General features: G+C 30.0%; 4 protein-coding genes across 4 annotated transcripts; 2 read left to right on the top strand and 2 right to left on the bottom strand.

The window, feature by feature from the left end:
- Window positions 1-562: 562 nt before the first annotated feature.
- Window positions 563-4,271, bottom strand: LOC113404606 (RNA polymerase II-associated protein 1). Its single transcript, XM_026645536.2, has one exon. The coding sequence runs from the start codon at window positions 4,174-4,176 to the stop codon at window positions 592-594; it is 3,585 nt and encodes a 1,194-aa protein (XP_026501321.2). The 5' UTR covers window positions 4,177-4,271; the 3' UTR covers window positions 563-591.
- Window positions 4,272-4,757: 486 nt separating this feature from the next.
- LOC113404593 (translation machinery-associated protein 16 homolog) lies at window positions 4,758-5,374 on the top strand. Its single transcript, XM_026645522.2, has one exon. It carries the CDS (start codon window positions 4,813-4,815, stop codon window positions 5,296-5,298), a length of 486 nt encoding a protein of 161 aa, XP_026501307.1. The 5' UTR covers window positions 4,758-4,812; the 3' UTR covers window positions 5,299-5,374.
- Window positions 5,375-5,635: 261 nt separating this feature from the next.
- LOC113404591 (transmembrane protein 134) lies at window positions 5,636-10,004 on the bottom strand. The gene is made up of 2 exons (XM_026645521.2): window positions 9,733-10,004; window positions 5,636-8,674 (listed from the first exon to the last, which is right to left on the bottom strand). The coding sequence occupies exons 1-2, from the start codon at window positions 9,882-9,884 to the stop codon at window positions 8,332-8,334; spliced, it is 495 nt and encodes a 164-aa protein (XP_026501306.1). The 5' UTR covers window positions 9,885-10,004; the 3' UTR covers window positions 5,636-8,331.
- Window positions 10,005-11,519: 1,515 nt separating this feature from the next.
- On the top strand, window positions 11,520-15,583 carry LOC113404590 (probable ATP-dependent RNA helicase DDX55 homolog). The gene is made up of 6 exons (XM_026645520.2): window positions 11,520-11,864; window positions 12,088-12,282; window positions 13,186-13,664; window positions 14,069-14,309; window positions 14,572-14,919; window positions 15,327-15,583. The coding sequence occupies exons 1-6, from the start codon at window positions 11,568-11,570 to the stop codon at window positions 15,564-15,566; spliced, it is 1,800 nt and encodes a 599-aa protein (XP_026501305.2). The 5' UTR covers window positions 11,520-11,567; the 3' UTR covers window positions 15,567-15,583.
- Window positions 15,584-16,831: the final 1,248 nt, after the last annotated feature.

Genomic DNA, 16,831 nt, shown 5'->3' with positions numbered 1-16,831 from the left:
GAGATTAAATATTTAATATGGGGTAAAATAAAAACAAGTTTAAACTGAAAAGTAAACAGGATACCTTTCTGTGTAAAAGACAGATTCGATTTCAATTAGTAATAAAGAAGAACAATGAAGAATTCAACGAATACTTTATCAGTTTTTTTTGGTTTCTAGTAATTCGAGAAATTAAGTCTAAAAATTAGTAAGGTAGTGGTCAAGATTATTTTGACTTAATTTAAAATTAAATCAAATTAATAATTTTAGTTATATTTGACGTCGATATCAAGTAAGTTGTTAATTATTAAGAGTTTAAATGTGTTAATGTTTCTCTATTTATATAAAAAAACTTTATTATTTTCATTTTATGTAATTCAATGTAATACATTAATGGTATTATTTTAAATTAATCAAATTCTTCTTTTTTTAATTATATTTAAATCATACCATATAGTCATTAGTCAATATAAATAATAACATGTGTAAAAAAATACACATTATTGTTTATTGCTAGAGGCTATATTTATTTTTAATTATAGGATTATTTTGGTGACAATGTGGTTAACAAAAACTTGTTAACAATTTCTTACAATATTTATTATTTAATCACTATTTTTTCTTAAAATTATCAACATGATGTTGGGCTATTTTATAAGCAATTGTCCCAGGTCTTAATAAATTGCTGGATAGTGCTCTGAAATAAGACTTTATAAGTGATTCATCTGTTTCTTCTGGATACAGGTAGTCATTTAATTCGTAGCATAAATAACTTGCTGGGCAATCGAGAGCTCTTAAGCATCCTGCATACTCTGACCATAAAAGTTTTCGCCATTTAACATTATGTCTCTGAGCAAGCGGAACCAAAACACATGCAGCAAATATAGAATCTCCATAACTAACTGACTGGAATTGTTCCAAAAACTGAGTATAGAGATCTTGGAAATTATTAAGACCTATCAATTGTTTGTCAAAATTAAAGTCATTGCTTTTCTTAAAAATAATTTGTACACATTTCTTTAAAAGAACACTGATTGTTTCTTCTAAAAATAGTGAGTTATCACTAAGATAAACACACATTATTCTACAAAATCTATCTGTGACATCTATATCATCCAACAAATCTGGAAAACAAATTTCATTAAACAAAATCCATTCTAAGCAGCATCTTAAAATAAGTTCCTTTTCTATTGCTTGTTGTTCCTTCAATTTATTTGCATGATCTCCAACAACTTCAGGAGTGGTCCTTATTTCTTGACTTTTACTATATAGAGATAGTATAGGTAAATAAATCCAGTCTCTAGGTAACACTGGCTCTTGCCACTGTTTCAAAACAATATTCCCTCCTGTGTTTAGTTGCATTGTGTTCACAACTTTACTGTAACAAATTCTGATATCTTCCACAGTAGTAAGAGCTCTACTTAAACTATCAACTTCTGAAAATGATACAAGATTCAATAATCTCTCAGCTGTAAACCATTGTTTGTTGAATATAATGTGATGAAACAAATATTCTAGCTCAATTTTTTTATCAACTCTTAGTATGTAACAAAGTTTACTAGCTACAGAGTAAATAAGATCTTTGCAAGATTCAGTTACATTACTCTGTATAGCTAATTTAATAATGTTAAACATCAATTCTATTTCCATTCTGGTAAACCAGTTGCTTTTTAAGTTTGGAATTTTCTTGGAAAATTTATCCAAATAATTCAAAGCTTTATTCACATACAATTTACCAATATCTCCATCATTAACAACATTCAAAAGTTGAAATAGTGAAACCAAGAGTGGTATTGGTGACGCAATACTCAAAACAGGCAGTACTTTTTGAGTTGAATCAATTATTGATCCTCCAAGGCTTACAAGATTCTTGGATTTATTGAAATCTTTTTCTGTAATATTTGATAAAAGGTTTGAGCTGGAATTCAAATTATCTATAATAATTTGAAATCCTTTTGATTCAGACAAAATCTTTAAAGTATCGTTCAAGAATTTGAGGGTAATCTTTTCATTTATTTTGATTGTTTTACAGCAGTCCAAGGCTGAGCAGAGCAATCGCAAATGTCCACATGTATAGTTATCAAAATGAGCAGCTTGCATCAACCATTTTTGGACTCCATCCTTAAGAAGGAGATATATTTGATGTTTATAGTTATCATCATTCAACATATTACACTTTAAGAACATATTTACATACTGTAAAACAACAGCTGCATGAGTTGCTGATAAAACAGAGGAACTAAAGAAAACATCAGTTCCTTGAACATGTTTGTATAATGTATTAACAATGAGTGGATATAAGGATTGAGTATTTTCAACACCCAATCCATAATAAAGTAAATTTGATGCAATGTTGTAGGCTTCAATTTGTAATCTCAAACCATAAGTCCCATCAACCCCAGAATTTATATATTCTGATATTGGCTTTAGAAGATCATATTTTGATATGAGAATTTCTCCAATTTCTTTAGATTGCAATGAGAGAATTCTCATTAACTTAAGAGCAGCCAAAATTGGTTTACCATTGTATATTATGTTAGGATCAAATGTAAAATTAATGCTTGTGTTAGGTATAAAATTTGTTACAATGCTCTTCATTAGGTGGTCACTTTCAATAATTTTAGTTGCTGTTTCTATGGAGTCCCTGGCTAGTCTAATTAAAATCTGTATTGAATACTGCACACAATTGAAACTTGGTCTGACATTTTCTAGAATGTAATATAACCTTTGTATAATGTCAGATCTTAGAACTGCAGCTATGAGATCTATTTCTGCTAAGTGAAAATCTTTTAATTCGGATTCTGTTGATTCCATTTCCTCAATTTCTGATTTGTCATTTTCAAGACATGGCTGATAATTGCCTTCCTCAAACCCTATCAATGCATCAAGACAGGCTTCATCTATTCGATTGAATAATAAGTTTCTCATAGCTTTAAGTGCAGGTTCTAGAAGAATTAATTTGTTTTCATCAATCGCAATTCTTATTATGAAAAACATTTTGCTTAATGGTATACCTATGATATCTTTGTATATTCCTATGCTGTGGTACTCGAGGATACCTGCTATTGTATTTAAAGCTGTGGCTCTCTGCTGTATGATTGTGGATCTGGATAGTTCAAAGAGTTCCATAAGTGTATATCCTGGTCTATGGGGTTCTTCACCATGATGAAAGAGAGTTTTAGTTTTATCTGTGTATTCCATGCTGTAAGGGAGAAGATAGCCTGTAAAATCAAATCTTGCTTCATATGGATGATCAGGATCAGCTTTTTTATTCTCATGTATTCCTTTCATCCATTCTAACTTGTCTTTTTCTAACTTTTCAAAATTAACCCATTTATTAACTTGAGGGTGTGACAAAACATCATTTTCCCAGAGGGAATCTCTTTCAAATGAAGATTCAATATCCATTTTCTCTTCGTGTTCAACTTCGGTTTTAACAGATTCATGTTCTTTAGTAGGCCTTCGTTTGCTTTTAATAAAGTCTACTAATTTAGAGTCTAGACTAGAGAGTAATTTTTGCTGTTCCTTTAATATCTCATCCTCAGACATTTCTTTCAAAACTTTAACATTTTCATTGTGAATAACTGGTGCATCATTACTTGAGATAATGTAACTCTTTAATGGAACATTTATTGGTTTTGAATTTTCTGTATTAAATTTAGAGCACAATGGATCTATATCCATACTCTCGAGCATATCCTTGTTCTTATTTTGTATTGCAGTTAAAAATTCACTACATTTTAAATTTGGATCTCGTTTTGTAACTAAAGGGAAGCCGGTAGGAGGCATTGGCTTAAAATCTAAGTTAAAAAGATCATCACAATTCTTTTCCACTATAGAACCTAGAACGGACGGTATAATTTTCGGATAGTAGACTTGATCATCATCTTGTTCGGGCTGTGTTTGCGATTCTAAAACATTCTTTTCTAATATTTCTCCTACAATAGATCCACTGCTAGTGTCGGTACGTGGACGTTTGCTCACCAATGCCGGAGCATTGGTGAGTCCCTTAGATTGAGCATATTTTGATGGTTTTCGTGTTGATGTGCTTTGAATCGGTCGTTTTACGGTCTGCTGTTCTGTTTTTCTTATATTCACAACTTGAGCTGATGGTAATGCTTTTTTATCTTTAAGAAACTCTTCCTGCATACGTAATATGTCTTCTTCATCCTCACCTGGTTTAGGTCGCCTAATCATAGTTCTCCTGTTAAGAAACAATAATTAATATCACTTATAAAAACAAGAAATGTACTTGTTTTTGTTGGTTATTTTGAATGTGTCATATTTGACTAATGTCAGATATCCAACTGCGTTTGTAAAGTTAATTATAGGACGTCATTTCTTGTCGATAAATTACATAGACAATGTAGAAATACATAAAAATAAATTAAATTATAAAATATATTTAATTTTCAGTTGTTCAAAAGTTAAGTTTTGGAGCAGGAAAACAAATCGTATATAATAGATATTTGAAAAAACGTTTCGCTACTCGAGGACATTCGAAAAATATAGTTATCGTTTATTGTTACAAGTTGTAATAGAAATAATTAATAAAGCACGCTATTAGTGCGAAAGTTCACTCGTGAATACACGAATGTTCGACGACTTTTCATCGAGTTGAGGACTGAGGAAACTGGTGAATCGCGATATATATATTTTTTTATTTGGCTTTTATTTGTGCCGATCGCGATATGTATAAATGACAATTGTACAAGTTATGGTTGTCAACTGTCAAGGCAATTTGACATATTTTTGTCATTTAGACGTTTGTGTCGGCAAGTACTAGTGCACACGTGTTTTCAAAAAGAAATTGTTTCCATTATTATTACAAAAATGCCTAAAATAAAAAATTTAGAGAAACTGAAACACCCCAACAGTAGGAAAACAATATCACTCGCCAAAAAAATGTTGAAAAACGAAAAGAAAAATAATAACAAAATTGGCACTCATGTTAAACAGAATTTAATCGGCGAGAAAATTTTGTGGTTCAAGGAAAGAATACCTGAAGGTTGTGTTATTTTAGACAAGGAACACACATTAAAATTGATTGAGACCTATTTGGCGCGCTTTGACGAGGAACTTGAGCAGATAGCTTTGAAAAACTCAATTGGCCAAAGAAAAAGTCGACAACATGCAAGCCGGGAAGACATTATCAACATAACGAAGAAAAGAGACATTGAGGAGTTTGAAACTTGTGGTCTTGAAATGCCAGACTTGATGAATGCCCAGCAAATGGAAGTGTTAAAAAATTGGAATGGTGAATTGAGATTTTTGCAAAATTTTAAATTAAAAAGGATAGCTAGAAAACATCTTGTATAGTATAATTTATTATATTATAAAAATTGGCATATTATATATTTTTATATAATTCTGTAAGCTAATAAAATATTTTGTATAAAGTTAGGGCTTTTAATTTAATTGCTATGAGGTATGCTGATGGTAGCTTCAAAATTTTTGATACAGTAATTAAAAAATGATTATGTCGTATTTAACTAGCATTTCTAATTTGAAACCCCAGAATTGAAAGAAAAAAATATTTAAAAGTATTTTACCAATATATTATCCATCATTCTTGAGAGATACCTAACTATTTAGAGATACAAAACATATAAATCCATGACATGACCACTCAAATATTATTATTGAAACAAGATACTTTTAAGGTTTTACTATTTTATTATATTAATATTTACAATTTTAACTAATCAATACAAACATAATCCTAGTATCAAACTAGACATGAAAGATCAAGGAACAAAATATTAACAATTGAGAAATATAATAGGGATATTCTATACTAAATCAGTCACAAAAACAGATCAGCTTGGGTAACTGGGTACTATAACTGTTATAGATACAAACAAATCTTATTTAATGACTTAGGAAAACTACTGTTACAAATAAGTTTCACATAAAATTCATTTAAATACCAATTGTACAAAATGAAAACCAAGATCAAAATGTAATAATTCTTAGTTTAGAATATTTAATAATAAATTATAAATGTATCTGCATAGTTGACAAAGGGCAGCAGATTTAAGATCTAATACACAACAAATTTAAACATTATTTTAACATATTTAGATTACATTTAAAATTGAATTCATTCTTTCAGTTATTTGACAGATTTTTATGGTTTAATCTGTTTGTCTTTTGTATAAATTTTACTAATATGAATGAATTTTTTTTTACAATCAATATGCAGCTTACAATATGAATTAAAATTATATGAATAAAAATAATTATTTTATGCATTTATACACAAATAGAAATGAGTGATGGTGGTAGCACACATTTTAAATTACATACATAATGTTTTAATAAAATTTATACAAAAGCATAGGAATAATTATTTTGTTTCTTAATCAACAAATTCAATTCAATAGTTCTGTTAGTGCAAAAGGTTGTAAAAAATAAATTTCAAATGACAGGAGGGCAAAGTACTTTTTTATTAATAAATTAATACCTATCACATATACAGCAATGGGAAAGATATTAATATTATATTTATAAAACTTTATTATTCCCTACTGTAAATTAACATAAAACCTCTTGTACCAATAGTAAAAGCATTTGTACATAAATACAAACCATAGTGAATACTTTAGTTACTCTGATTTCAATTTTCTTATTTGAATCCAATCTCTTTTTTTCCTACTTTTATATAATATATTTTTTTTATTATTTGTTATATTGTTTGTTGATGATCTCTACCTAAAGACATTGGTAATGTGAGAAGTCGAATGTAATCTATCCTTATATTGTCAATATCCAGATCTAATTAATTATGGCTGTTTTGCCTGTAATTGCAGTGGCCCACAGACTTCAAATTGATACAATGTATATTTGAAAGTAGAATGAAATTGTACATATTTTTACAATCAGTGTAACCCTTTATTTTGTCTGATTATAATTTGTTTTTAAAATTTCATTCATATGTACATCATTTTTATTCCATTTATTTCAGGTTTTTCCATGTTTCGTCATACAATCGAAAATTAGGACATTAATAAAGTAATATTTTATATATTGACATTAATTACAAAATTAATTTAACATTATAATTATTTAAAAATAATATTCATTGTAATTTAAAGATTAGTTCATTTAATAATAAGTAGATAAAAAAAAATATAAATCACACTAGGTTTGTCTATGAATTAAAGTAATTACTCTGATAAATGCCGCAATTTTAAATTTTAGTTGAAGTAAGGTCAATTATTTAATTTACTATTTGTAAATATAAAAAAAATGATTGTTTGAAATGTCGGCAAATATACCTTAAACTTACTTAAAAATTAAAATAATAATAGAAGAGATCAATAAACTATTTTTATGTTTTTAACGGACATCTCATAAAACTTTCAATAAATAAAAAAGCTATTGTAAAATATTGGACGATTTGCACAGATAATAAATGTGCCTAATGTTTTATAAGTTATTATGCCAGTTGCCTAAAATAATATTATTTAAATACTAGCTACACATTCAAATTTCCCATGAATTAATTAAGTATTAACCCCATGATTTTGTTTTAAAAACCAGATTCGACCAAGTATTATATTACAATTGTAATATTATAAAAAATACCGATTTTAATTGCAAAAGTGTAAAATAGCATTATGGCAGAAAATAAAATATGAATAAATTCTCCCACACAAATTATCAGATTATCCGATTCAGGTTTTGTACCATTAACATGAAAAATGGTATATAGATAAATTTCTCTCAGACTATGCTGTCATATTAAGTTATGTCTTAAAATATATTTAACAAAAAAATCAGAGAGAAGTTTTTGCATGATTCCAGAAGAAAAAAACATTCCAAAAAATGCCTTTTGCCTCTTTTTAAGATTAGTATCATTATTTTTATTTTATCTACTAATACAACTAGGCACTTGATAGTTTTGAAACATAATTAATATATATATATATTTTTTAATGAATATCAACATTTTCCAAAATGGCATTTATTGATGAAATTTCCTAGTTTAAATCACTATATCAAATATTTTTATGTAATTGAAAAAATATTGTAATTGTGATACTATTTGTATCCTGAATTTAGAGTTTTTATGTTTCAAATATATTCAATAGTTTTTTTGAGTTATATTACCTACCATTTATCAAGATCATTTTGTTATGAAATATATTTTTAATTTTTTTAATTTTAGATTATGCCTTTCACATGAACGGCTGTAGTGGTAAAGTGTGGAAGTAGGAATAATTTTTAATTTACAACTTTCAGGCAGCTATAATTTAGAGAGCAAATAATTCCATTAATTTATCAATTCATTTTTCCTAAGCATAATTTTTAACTTAAGACAAAGGATCCTTATGCACATAAAATGAATCAAGTAAACAGAGGTAAGTGATAAAAGTCGTAACCTCTTTGTCCTCGAGCAGCAAGCCATATGTAGACAACATGATATGCTCCAGGCACAAAGCATATCAAACCAGCTACAAAGAAGACTGCACCCTGTAGGCCATTCTCGGGTTCGGCAACAGCAAATGCGCCCATGCCAAGGAGTCCAACTCCAACGAGCAGGAGTATGACAGCTGCACAGACGGTTTTCCAGTTTTCTCTCACTTTTGGATGATTCCAGCAGTAAAGAGATTGTGTGGCTTCTACATATTCGTGAATAAGTGAATCTGAGTCCCTTGATGTTGTATCTTCAGTACATTTATAAGTTTTACTGGAATAAAAATAACAATGATGAAATTAGATGATGTTGAGTAAGCCACACAAAACATTCGAATTTAATCAAACAGATATAAATACAGTTACACTAGGTAAACAGTTTATGGTCCATTCAATAGTGAAAACATAGCATGTGTAATTAATATTTTGTTTCACCTACTGATACTAAGGCCTCCTCATCTCTCAAATTTCATTTAAGACCTATTGGGAATGGATCATCAATTTCTATGCATTTTCTATCTATTATATCTACTTGTTTTTAATACGAAAATAATAATTTAAATATTGTATATATACAAAGCAATGGGTGGCAAATAGTAAGCAAATAAATATTTTTGTTTCTGTATGATAATTATTTTATACTATTTTATATATTGTATAAAATTGTAAATAAAACAGAATAATGTTTGTAGCTTCCATTTATTTATGTATTTACATTTTTAAAAAATCACATAGCCGAGTATGTATTCATAGATAAGTTAATTTTTAGTCTGTTGAAATTTCTCTTTTTTAAGATGATTACTTGTTTATTCTTTCTAAATAACATTTATATAAGAATACTCTTAACAAACTAATGTGTCAATATAAATAAAATAATTGATGATGTTGCATGCACATCTCTCACCTTATTATTCTATTTATATAACAAACATTCTCTGCATATTAAGAGGCTTCCTTATATGCGTCACATTGTATTTAATTATCAAGGTTAAAAAGAAATACTTGTATATTTATATTCTTTACTTTTACATTAAGTATCTACTTAAGATTATCAGATAAAATAAGATAAATATTATAGTAACGTCGTACAAGCCAATGTACTGTTTCAAATTAGTGATTATTTAGCGCTATTAGTATAATTATTAAGCGAACCAGTTCTATGGGGCGCTAATAACGGCTCGCTATAGTTCAAAAGCCTTTGCCCCACTAAGAATATGACTCACAAAGGTCACGAACATCATGTTTATTTCAGGCACATTTTACATGTTTTTCAAATTATATTTAAAATGTAATCCACTTAGAAAATTATAATATGAATAAATATATACTTACCTAGACAGAAAATCGCCTCCATTCTTAAATTTATTCTGTAAAGGAGACCTATCGCCCGTTGCACCGTATACTTTTATTGCTTCATCAGTCTCCTCTTCGAAGGCATCGTCGATTGAGAAACGTTTATCACTGTTGCCGAATGGTCTAGTCATTTTTAAATTTATCTTTTAACGAGCTGGAGATATCAAAAACATAACAATGTTGTACATTAAGTACAAAGACAAAACACAGCTGTCAATTTATCATATCAACATGCGCCATATTGATTATTGATTATTTATGTTCGAAAAGATTCATTTTAATTGAATTGTTTTGTGTTTTGATTTTATAAAAAAAAATCCATATATGCAAATATTTCTTAAGTACAAACCGATATTCAGTATTTATTACTAACGTAAATAACTTTATTTTTTTTTGTTGTTATAATGCTTTTCCAACACTCTTGGTAATATAAGATTTTAAATTAATATGGTTATTTTTATTACTACAAGTATTTAAAACGGGATATTTACCATGTTTTTATTTTTATTTGATGGAGCTCGATATTTCGCCATTATCTACGAAAAGTGAAGAAGACATTCGTAGATAATGTCTAAATATCGAGCTCCACTAAAAGTTGAAATAAAAAAAATGTTCTTATTGTTTAATATTACACTATGTTTATTTTATAATCCAGGATAATAGTATAAGGTCAGGTACAGTCGAAGAAACATATTTCTATTTCTATTTGGGGTCACATGAAATCCCTAGTTTATGACGTCTTGCCTGTGTCATCCGAAGAAATCAAAATAAGAATTATGAACGCTTCAAATACAATGCGGAATAATTTGACTAGTTCGGTCGTTAAATCACAACTTAGAAAAAGAATGCGACTTTGCGTTCGCAATAGGGGAAGTCACTTCGAGCAAAAACTAGGCTAAATTACAAAATATCTTAATTGTAACTTAGCTACTGAACTGTTTATGTATCTAAATTTTATTTTAAATTTGTATTAAGTAAGTAAGTTAAGTAAATAAGTAAGATTTTTTTACATTGGTTATTATTTTAAATCAATTTTGTGGGAATTTTAAAGAGGGACCTTTTGTACGAATTCGGTCATGTTCAAATACGAATTTCCACCAGCTTCCTTTCTGATCATTTTGTTTCGGTTGCTTTGAAATAAATTCCTAGTTTTTTTACATTTTCGGAAAGCTAAGTATACGATTATGTTTTTAAAATAATCTGCAGAACAAGTTTCATAATGTTTTTTTTTGTTTTTCAGGCATATTTGATGGAAAAAAATAAAAAAATAATTGAAATAATATCGTTTTCCGACTCGCATTTTTAAATTTGGACTGATAATTATTGTTTAAATATTGAAAAATATCCAGTGTTTAATCGTTTTTATAAATCAGAAGAAAAAAGTAGATTTTAATTGATACTTTTTTTTAAATAAATTTTTGAAGTTGTATTTTTGACTTATTTTAAAAAAATCTAAAAAACGCGATAATTCAAAAATGGTTCACTTTTGCATCATGCTTATGGGAGTTAAAATTATCGCAAATAGTCACCCCTATCACCTCCTAACGGGAATTCGTCGAATTACCAATAATCCTGTATATAATATAATTAAGTAAAACTATGAAAAGTAGATGTGGCCGCTGCACATATTTTTTTACCGCTAAGACAATAATTTGATAGAGCTTCCGAACATATGAGCTGGTGTCAAAATGAAGTTGAAGTTAAATGTCAACGAACACATGACCACATGTCTAAAATGATTGAATGTCACTCATGTGGACTATAAGCGGAAATTAGTGTTATTATTTTTACATGGTAAATCTTGAAAAATCAAAATGGTTATTAAGGAATGGTTTAAAGTTACACCTGCTTTATCGCCACCAGTGTTAAATTGCATTAATAAGCAGGGATTTAAGACAATGACACCCATACAAGCGGCAGTTATTCCTCTTATTTTGTCATGCAAAGATGTAGTCGCAGAAGCTGTAACTGGTTCCGGTAAAACGCTAGCATTCGTTGTTCCTATGCTGGAGATGTTACTTAAACGAGAAAAAGAAGCACCTCTCCGTAAAGATTTTGTTTACGCTGTTGTAATATCACCTACAAGAGAATTAGCTACACAAATCTTTAGGGTAACATTAATCATATTGTTTCTTTTTAATATAATTCTTCCTACTTGTGTTTATGATACTGGTGCATTTTTCAAACTCCCGCAATAACTGTTACTTTTGTTTTAAATTAAAATAACCATTCAAGCACTGTTATCTAAAACAAATCTAACTAAATTTAGTTTTCTAAAATCGTTTTTGTTGAATTTATTGCCATTATGTAATATAATATTTATTTTACATCCAGGTGATAGAAGAGTTTCAAAAAGAACCAGAATTAGAGCACTTTACATTATCTCTGCTTGTCGGAGGTAGACCCATAGAAGTAGATGCGGAGAGTATGCAGAAAGGTGCCCAGATAGTAGTTTGCACTCCTGGGCGATTCCAAGATTTATTAGCGGAGAGAAAATATCTTAATTTACCTGGACGACTTAAAGACCTGGTACATACATTCTATCAAATAAAAATAATACTAAATATATGTTAATCTTTTCTTACACCTGTTCTGAAGGTATTGTGTGTCTTAAATTTAATAATTTTAAGATTTTATTCTTTCCCTTATCTATTTTTATATTACAAATTATTATGAAAGTATATTATTTAAAAATTAAATTACTTGAATGCTAAAAGTATACCATGAATATCCCATGCATACAGTACACAATCAAAATCACATTTTACTTTACTATGATTTACTACATCTACTATATCTACTTCTTAATAGTGTTGACTACAAATATTGATTAGGAAAAGTAAACAAAAACTAGATTATACAGTGTATTGACTTTTTTCTTTAAAGTTGATTGTTATTTACAATCATCAACATATGCTATACTACATATACTATACATATAAAATATTATATTACAATTCCTCATGTGTTGTAATCAACAAAGGATGTACTTTGGTCGTCTATTGTGAAACTATAAATACTGCATCATGCTAGATTACTACATTAGGATAACCTTTCACTCTTGTATGGTGGTTAATGTTTGGACTTGCACTTACTATAAAATATAATTTAATGATTTTGAATAATATAACATTTACATTCACCATAGTGAAGATAAGTCATAGATTGTGCTTCATATGTTATTTTTTTAATTATGAAACATTTAGCTATGCTTGTCTATTAGTTATAGTAAATTAACTATTTTTTTTGCTAAAAGTGAAGTTCTTCTTCTAAATGAACCATACATTTTATGATATGATTGATAAAAATTGTGTAAACGAACCCAGACATTTTGCTGTATTTGTTGTAAAGGGAAAATTTACATTATTGTAGATGTTATAAACAGTGTTCTTTGGATTTTAATGGAGAAGCTAATTTTATTTTAATTTTTAGGATTTTCTCGTTCTCGATGAAGCAGATCGTCTTCTAGACTTAGGCTTCAGCGCTACGCTCACAACTATATTGCAATACTTGCCCCGTCAACGACGTACCGGTCTTTTTTCCGCAACACAGACAAAAGAACTCCAAGATCTAGTCAGAGCTGGTCTAAGAAACCCCGTTTTAATTAGCGTCAAGGAAAAATCTTCGATCAGTACTCCCATTGCATTAGAAAACTATTATATAATAGTGCAGCCGGAAGATAAATTTTTATTTCTTCTTAATTTTATTAGAAACCGAGAGATTTCAAAAGGACTTTTCTTTCTACCAACTTGCGCGTGTGTCGATTACTGGGCGGATGTACTTCCGGCACTCCTACCCGACTTGAAGATATTCTTCATACATGGGAAAATGAAATTAAAACGAAATAAGATACTGGAAAAATTTAGGGCTGCTGAGAAAACAATCTTACTATGTACGGACTTAATGGCAAGGTAATTTTGCGCAAAACACTCACGTCATAATTTTCCAGTCAAGACATCAATTACAAATCTTTGTTTGTTAGGTATAACATGCATTTAATTAATTCATGTTAATTTTAGTTACAATTTAATTGAACCTTCACGTACTTATATCTGGAAAAATATTTATGGGATGATTATTATTGTTTTAATTGAGTCTTGATCGGAATACTCGTTTTAATATCTATGTATGATTTCGCAAACAAGACAGTATTATGAGAATTTTTACGAAGTAACGATCGTATGTTTAATTTCCGATCATAGCAATTATTCAACATTCGGATAGCGCGTTTGTGTTTCCAAAGATCGGTAAGTTTACTGACACAAAATTGGCTCAATAGTCCGATAGCGCAGTAAGTGTAGGGGAATGCTTGCAGGGGGCTTGACATCCCCGAGGTGCAGTGGGTGTTGCAATGGGAGCCGCCCAGCAGCCCGGCGGCGCTCGTGCACCGCGCGGGGCGCACGGCACGCGGGGGCGCGAGCGGTTGCTCGCTGTTGCCGCTGCTGCCGGCGGAGGACGCCTACGTGCCTTTTATCCGCGCCAACCAGCGCGTGGAGCTCGTGGATTGGAGGAGCTCCACCGACGAGATCAAGATCACACAGAAGCTAAGAGATAAAGTAGCTATTTCTCTCACTGAAATGTGTTTTTGACTTTTCTTACAACATACTTATGTGAAAAATAACTTGCTAACGTGGTGTCGGAGACAGAAATTTGCAACAGGTAGGCTGGCAACTGCAACCTGTAAGCTCAGCGCGCGTTTCGATTGCCTCAAACTGACTATATTATGATTTGTTTTAAAAAAAATCGCGTAGCGTTTGAAAGCGAAGGTCTTCGTTACGAGATATTTTAATTAATTCTAAGTTTATTAAATTATTTTAGGTCCTGTCCATACTACACGAACAACAGATGCGTGACAGAGCGGTTCTGGACAAAGGACAACGCGCGTTTGTTTCCCACATAAGAGCGTATTCGAAGCACGAATGTAATCTTCTTCTACGATTAAAAGAACTACCCCTAGGCCACATAGCCACCAGCTATGGTCTATTGAAACTGCCAATAATGCCGGAGATAAAGGAAGAGCATAAGAAACAATTCGTTGGGCCAAAGGATAAGATAGATTACAATAGCATACCATACAAAGATAAACAGAAAGAAGCAAGTCGATTGCAGAAGTTAGAAGAATATAAAAATACGGGCACGTGGCCGTCTAAGAAGAAAAAGAAAATGGTAAGCAGTTTTTTGTTTCACGTGACAGAGTGTAAGTATTCGTAATTAAAAACAATGGCAGTTTTGTTTACTATATTCTTTGAATGTTTTATTTCGAAGCGTTTATAACCGCTCCTCTTGTCTAGGCTTATAAAGTCTATGTGCGCTTGTGTAAGCTTCCTAGAACCTCCAGATTGAATCGGGTTAACCGCCACAAAATATCTTAATCCTTTTATTTAGATATGTTTTTGGTGAATGCATTTTGCATGGGTTATAATATGTATTTTTATTTTACAACTTTAATTGCATAAGAAATTATTTTTATACCTAGTATACACAGCATCGTTTTAACGTACATAAATGATTAAAAAAGTTTAAAAAATAAATTGTCATGAGCAGATTAATAGTTTACAATAACTTAATTCCAGTTAAAAACGCAGCCATGGGAATTAGCAAAACAAAATAAACTCGAGAATAAAGAGAAAAGAATGAAGCGGAAAGAGTTGAAAAAGAAACACAAAGAGGAAGGTAAAAATGTTAAGAAGAGAAAGGCAGTAACGCAAGAAGAATTGAGCGAACTAGCGGCCGATGTGGCATTGATCAAGAAACTCAAAAAGAGGAAAATTACTAAAGAACAGTTTGATCAAGCTTTCGATGTAGATAAATAAATATATTCTGATATTAATATTTGTTTTTCTTTATTGTGAAATGAAATAGAGGATTTGCTTCACATTACTCTGCCTCCAACCTCTAAAATTACTTCTTTGATCATCTTATGTTTAGTAGCGACCGGCGCCCGCCTCCTCACGGGGGCAATTTATTAATATAAAAATGATTTTATATAATTTTAATTACCAGTGTTTTTTTTAGAATTGAACCATTAGTTTGTACATATTATACAATATTTTATTTAATAAAGAGACTAAACTCTGTGATAGTAGCGTATGCAGATTTACTTTGATATTTTATCTATATATTACATATATGTAATAAAATTGGAGTGTCTGTTTGTAATATTAAAATAACCGCTTTTCACTAATTGCATTTGTATGTTTACACGGTACATATACCAAAATAACTATTTTTCAATCTTTGTCTGTCTGTCTGTTCCGGCTAATCTCTGGAACGGCTAGGCCGATTTTGACGGGACTTTCACTGGCAGAAAGTCGATGTAATAAGGAGTAACTAAAAGTACAACAAAAACTTTTTTGTTAAATTTAAACGCTCACGAAGTTGCGGGTACAGCTAGTCTATATTAATATTATATATGCAAAAGTAACTCTGTCTGCCTGTCAAGTGTTCTTTTACGGCTAAACCACTGAATTGAACTTAATGATATTTGTTATAAAGCAAGCTTGAACTTCAAAGAAGGGCTAAGACTGTTGTTTATACCACACACCTGATTAACCCCTAAAAAGCGATAATCATGCAATAGGAAGGAATTTAAATTTCATAGCTATTGAGATGGATCGAGTCACAGACGTTCAGGGTATATTATTTCAAGCAGTGTGACCAATTCCAGTTCACCACTGGGTTCCCATCTTGGTCTCAAAGTATTCTTATATACCTATCATTTTATTTTGTTACTACTTACTAATAGGCTATCTACCTTGGTGTCCTAAGATGTGTTTCCCAATACAAAATATATCTATGCAACAACCAATATGAATGAAATATTGCTAAATAAATAATATTATCGCCCTTAATTCGTTCATCCGAAAAGGTCATCGACATATATAGATTAACCCTCATTATTTCTTTGAGATTTCTGCGATTTTATTTTATATGGTCTTTTCGTTCTTATATTTTGAATGCCTGTTCGTCTGTCGTGTATCAAATTGTACTAGCCATATATAGACAGCATTAGGCTAGTCATTGCATTTATTTATAATTATGTTAAAAAACAGTGACTCAGATATTAAGGGAAAAGGAA

The sequence above is a fragment of the Vanessa tameamea genome, chromosome 21, assembly GCF_037043105.1.
Source record: "Vanessa tameamea isolate UH-Manoa-2023 chromosome 21, ilVanTame1 primary haplotype, whole genome shotgun sequence".
NCBI classification, from domain to species: Eukaryota; Metazoa; Arthropoda; class Insecta; order Lepidoptera; family Nymphalidae; genus Vanessa; species Vanessa tameamea.
Note: the sequence above shows the minus strand (reverse complement) of the source record. Positions and strands in the feature narration are given on the sequence as shown.

Excerpts from the sequence above, each read along its gene's own strand:
- LOC113404593 (XM_026645522.2), top strand. The coding sequence starts at position 4,813 with ATGCCTAAAATAAAAAATTTAGAGAAACTGAAACACCCCAACAGTAGG.
- LOC113404606 (XM_026645536.2), bottom strand. The coding sequence starts at position 4,176 with ATGATTAGGCGACCTAAACCAGGTGAGGATGAAGAAGACATATTACGT.
- LOC113404591 (XM_026645521.2), bottom strand. The coding sequence starts at position 9,884 with ATGACTAGACCATTCGGCAACAGTGATAAACGTTTCTCAATCGACGAT. Across the intron at positions 8,675-9,732 it reads GGAGGCGATTTTCTGTCTAG|TAAAACTTATAAATGTACTG; the intron begins GTAAGTATATAT and ends TTTTTATTCCAG.
- LOC113404590 (XM_026645520.2), top strand. The coding sequence starts at position 11,568 with ATGGTTATTAAGGAATGGTTTAAAGTTACACCTGCTTTATCGCCACCA. Across the intron at positions 11,865-12,087 it reads TAGCTACACAAATCTTTAGG|GTGATAGAAGAGTTTCAAAA; the intron begins GTAACATTAATC and ends TTTTACATCCAG. Across the intron at positions 14,920-15,326 it reads CTAAGAAGAAAAAGAAAATG|TTAAAAACGCAGCCATGGGA; the intron begins GTAAGCAGTTTT and ends ACTTAATTCCAG.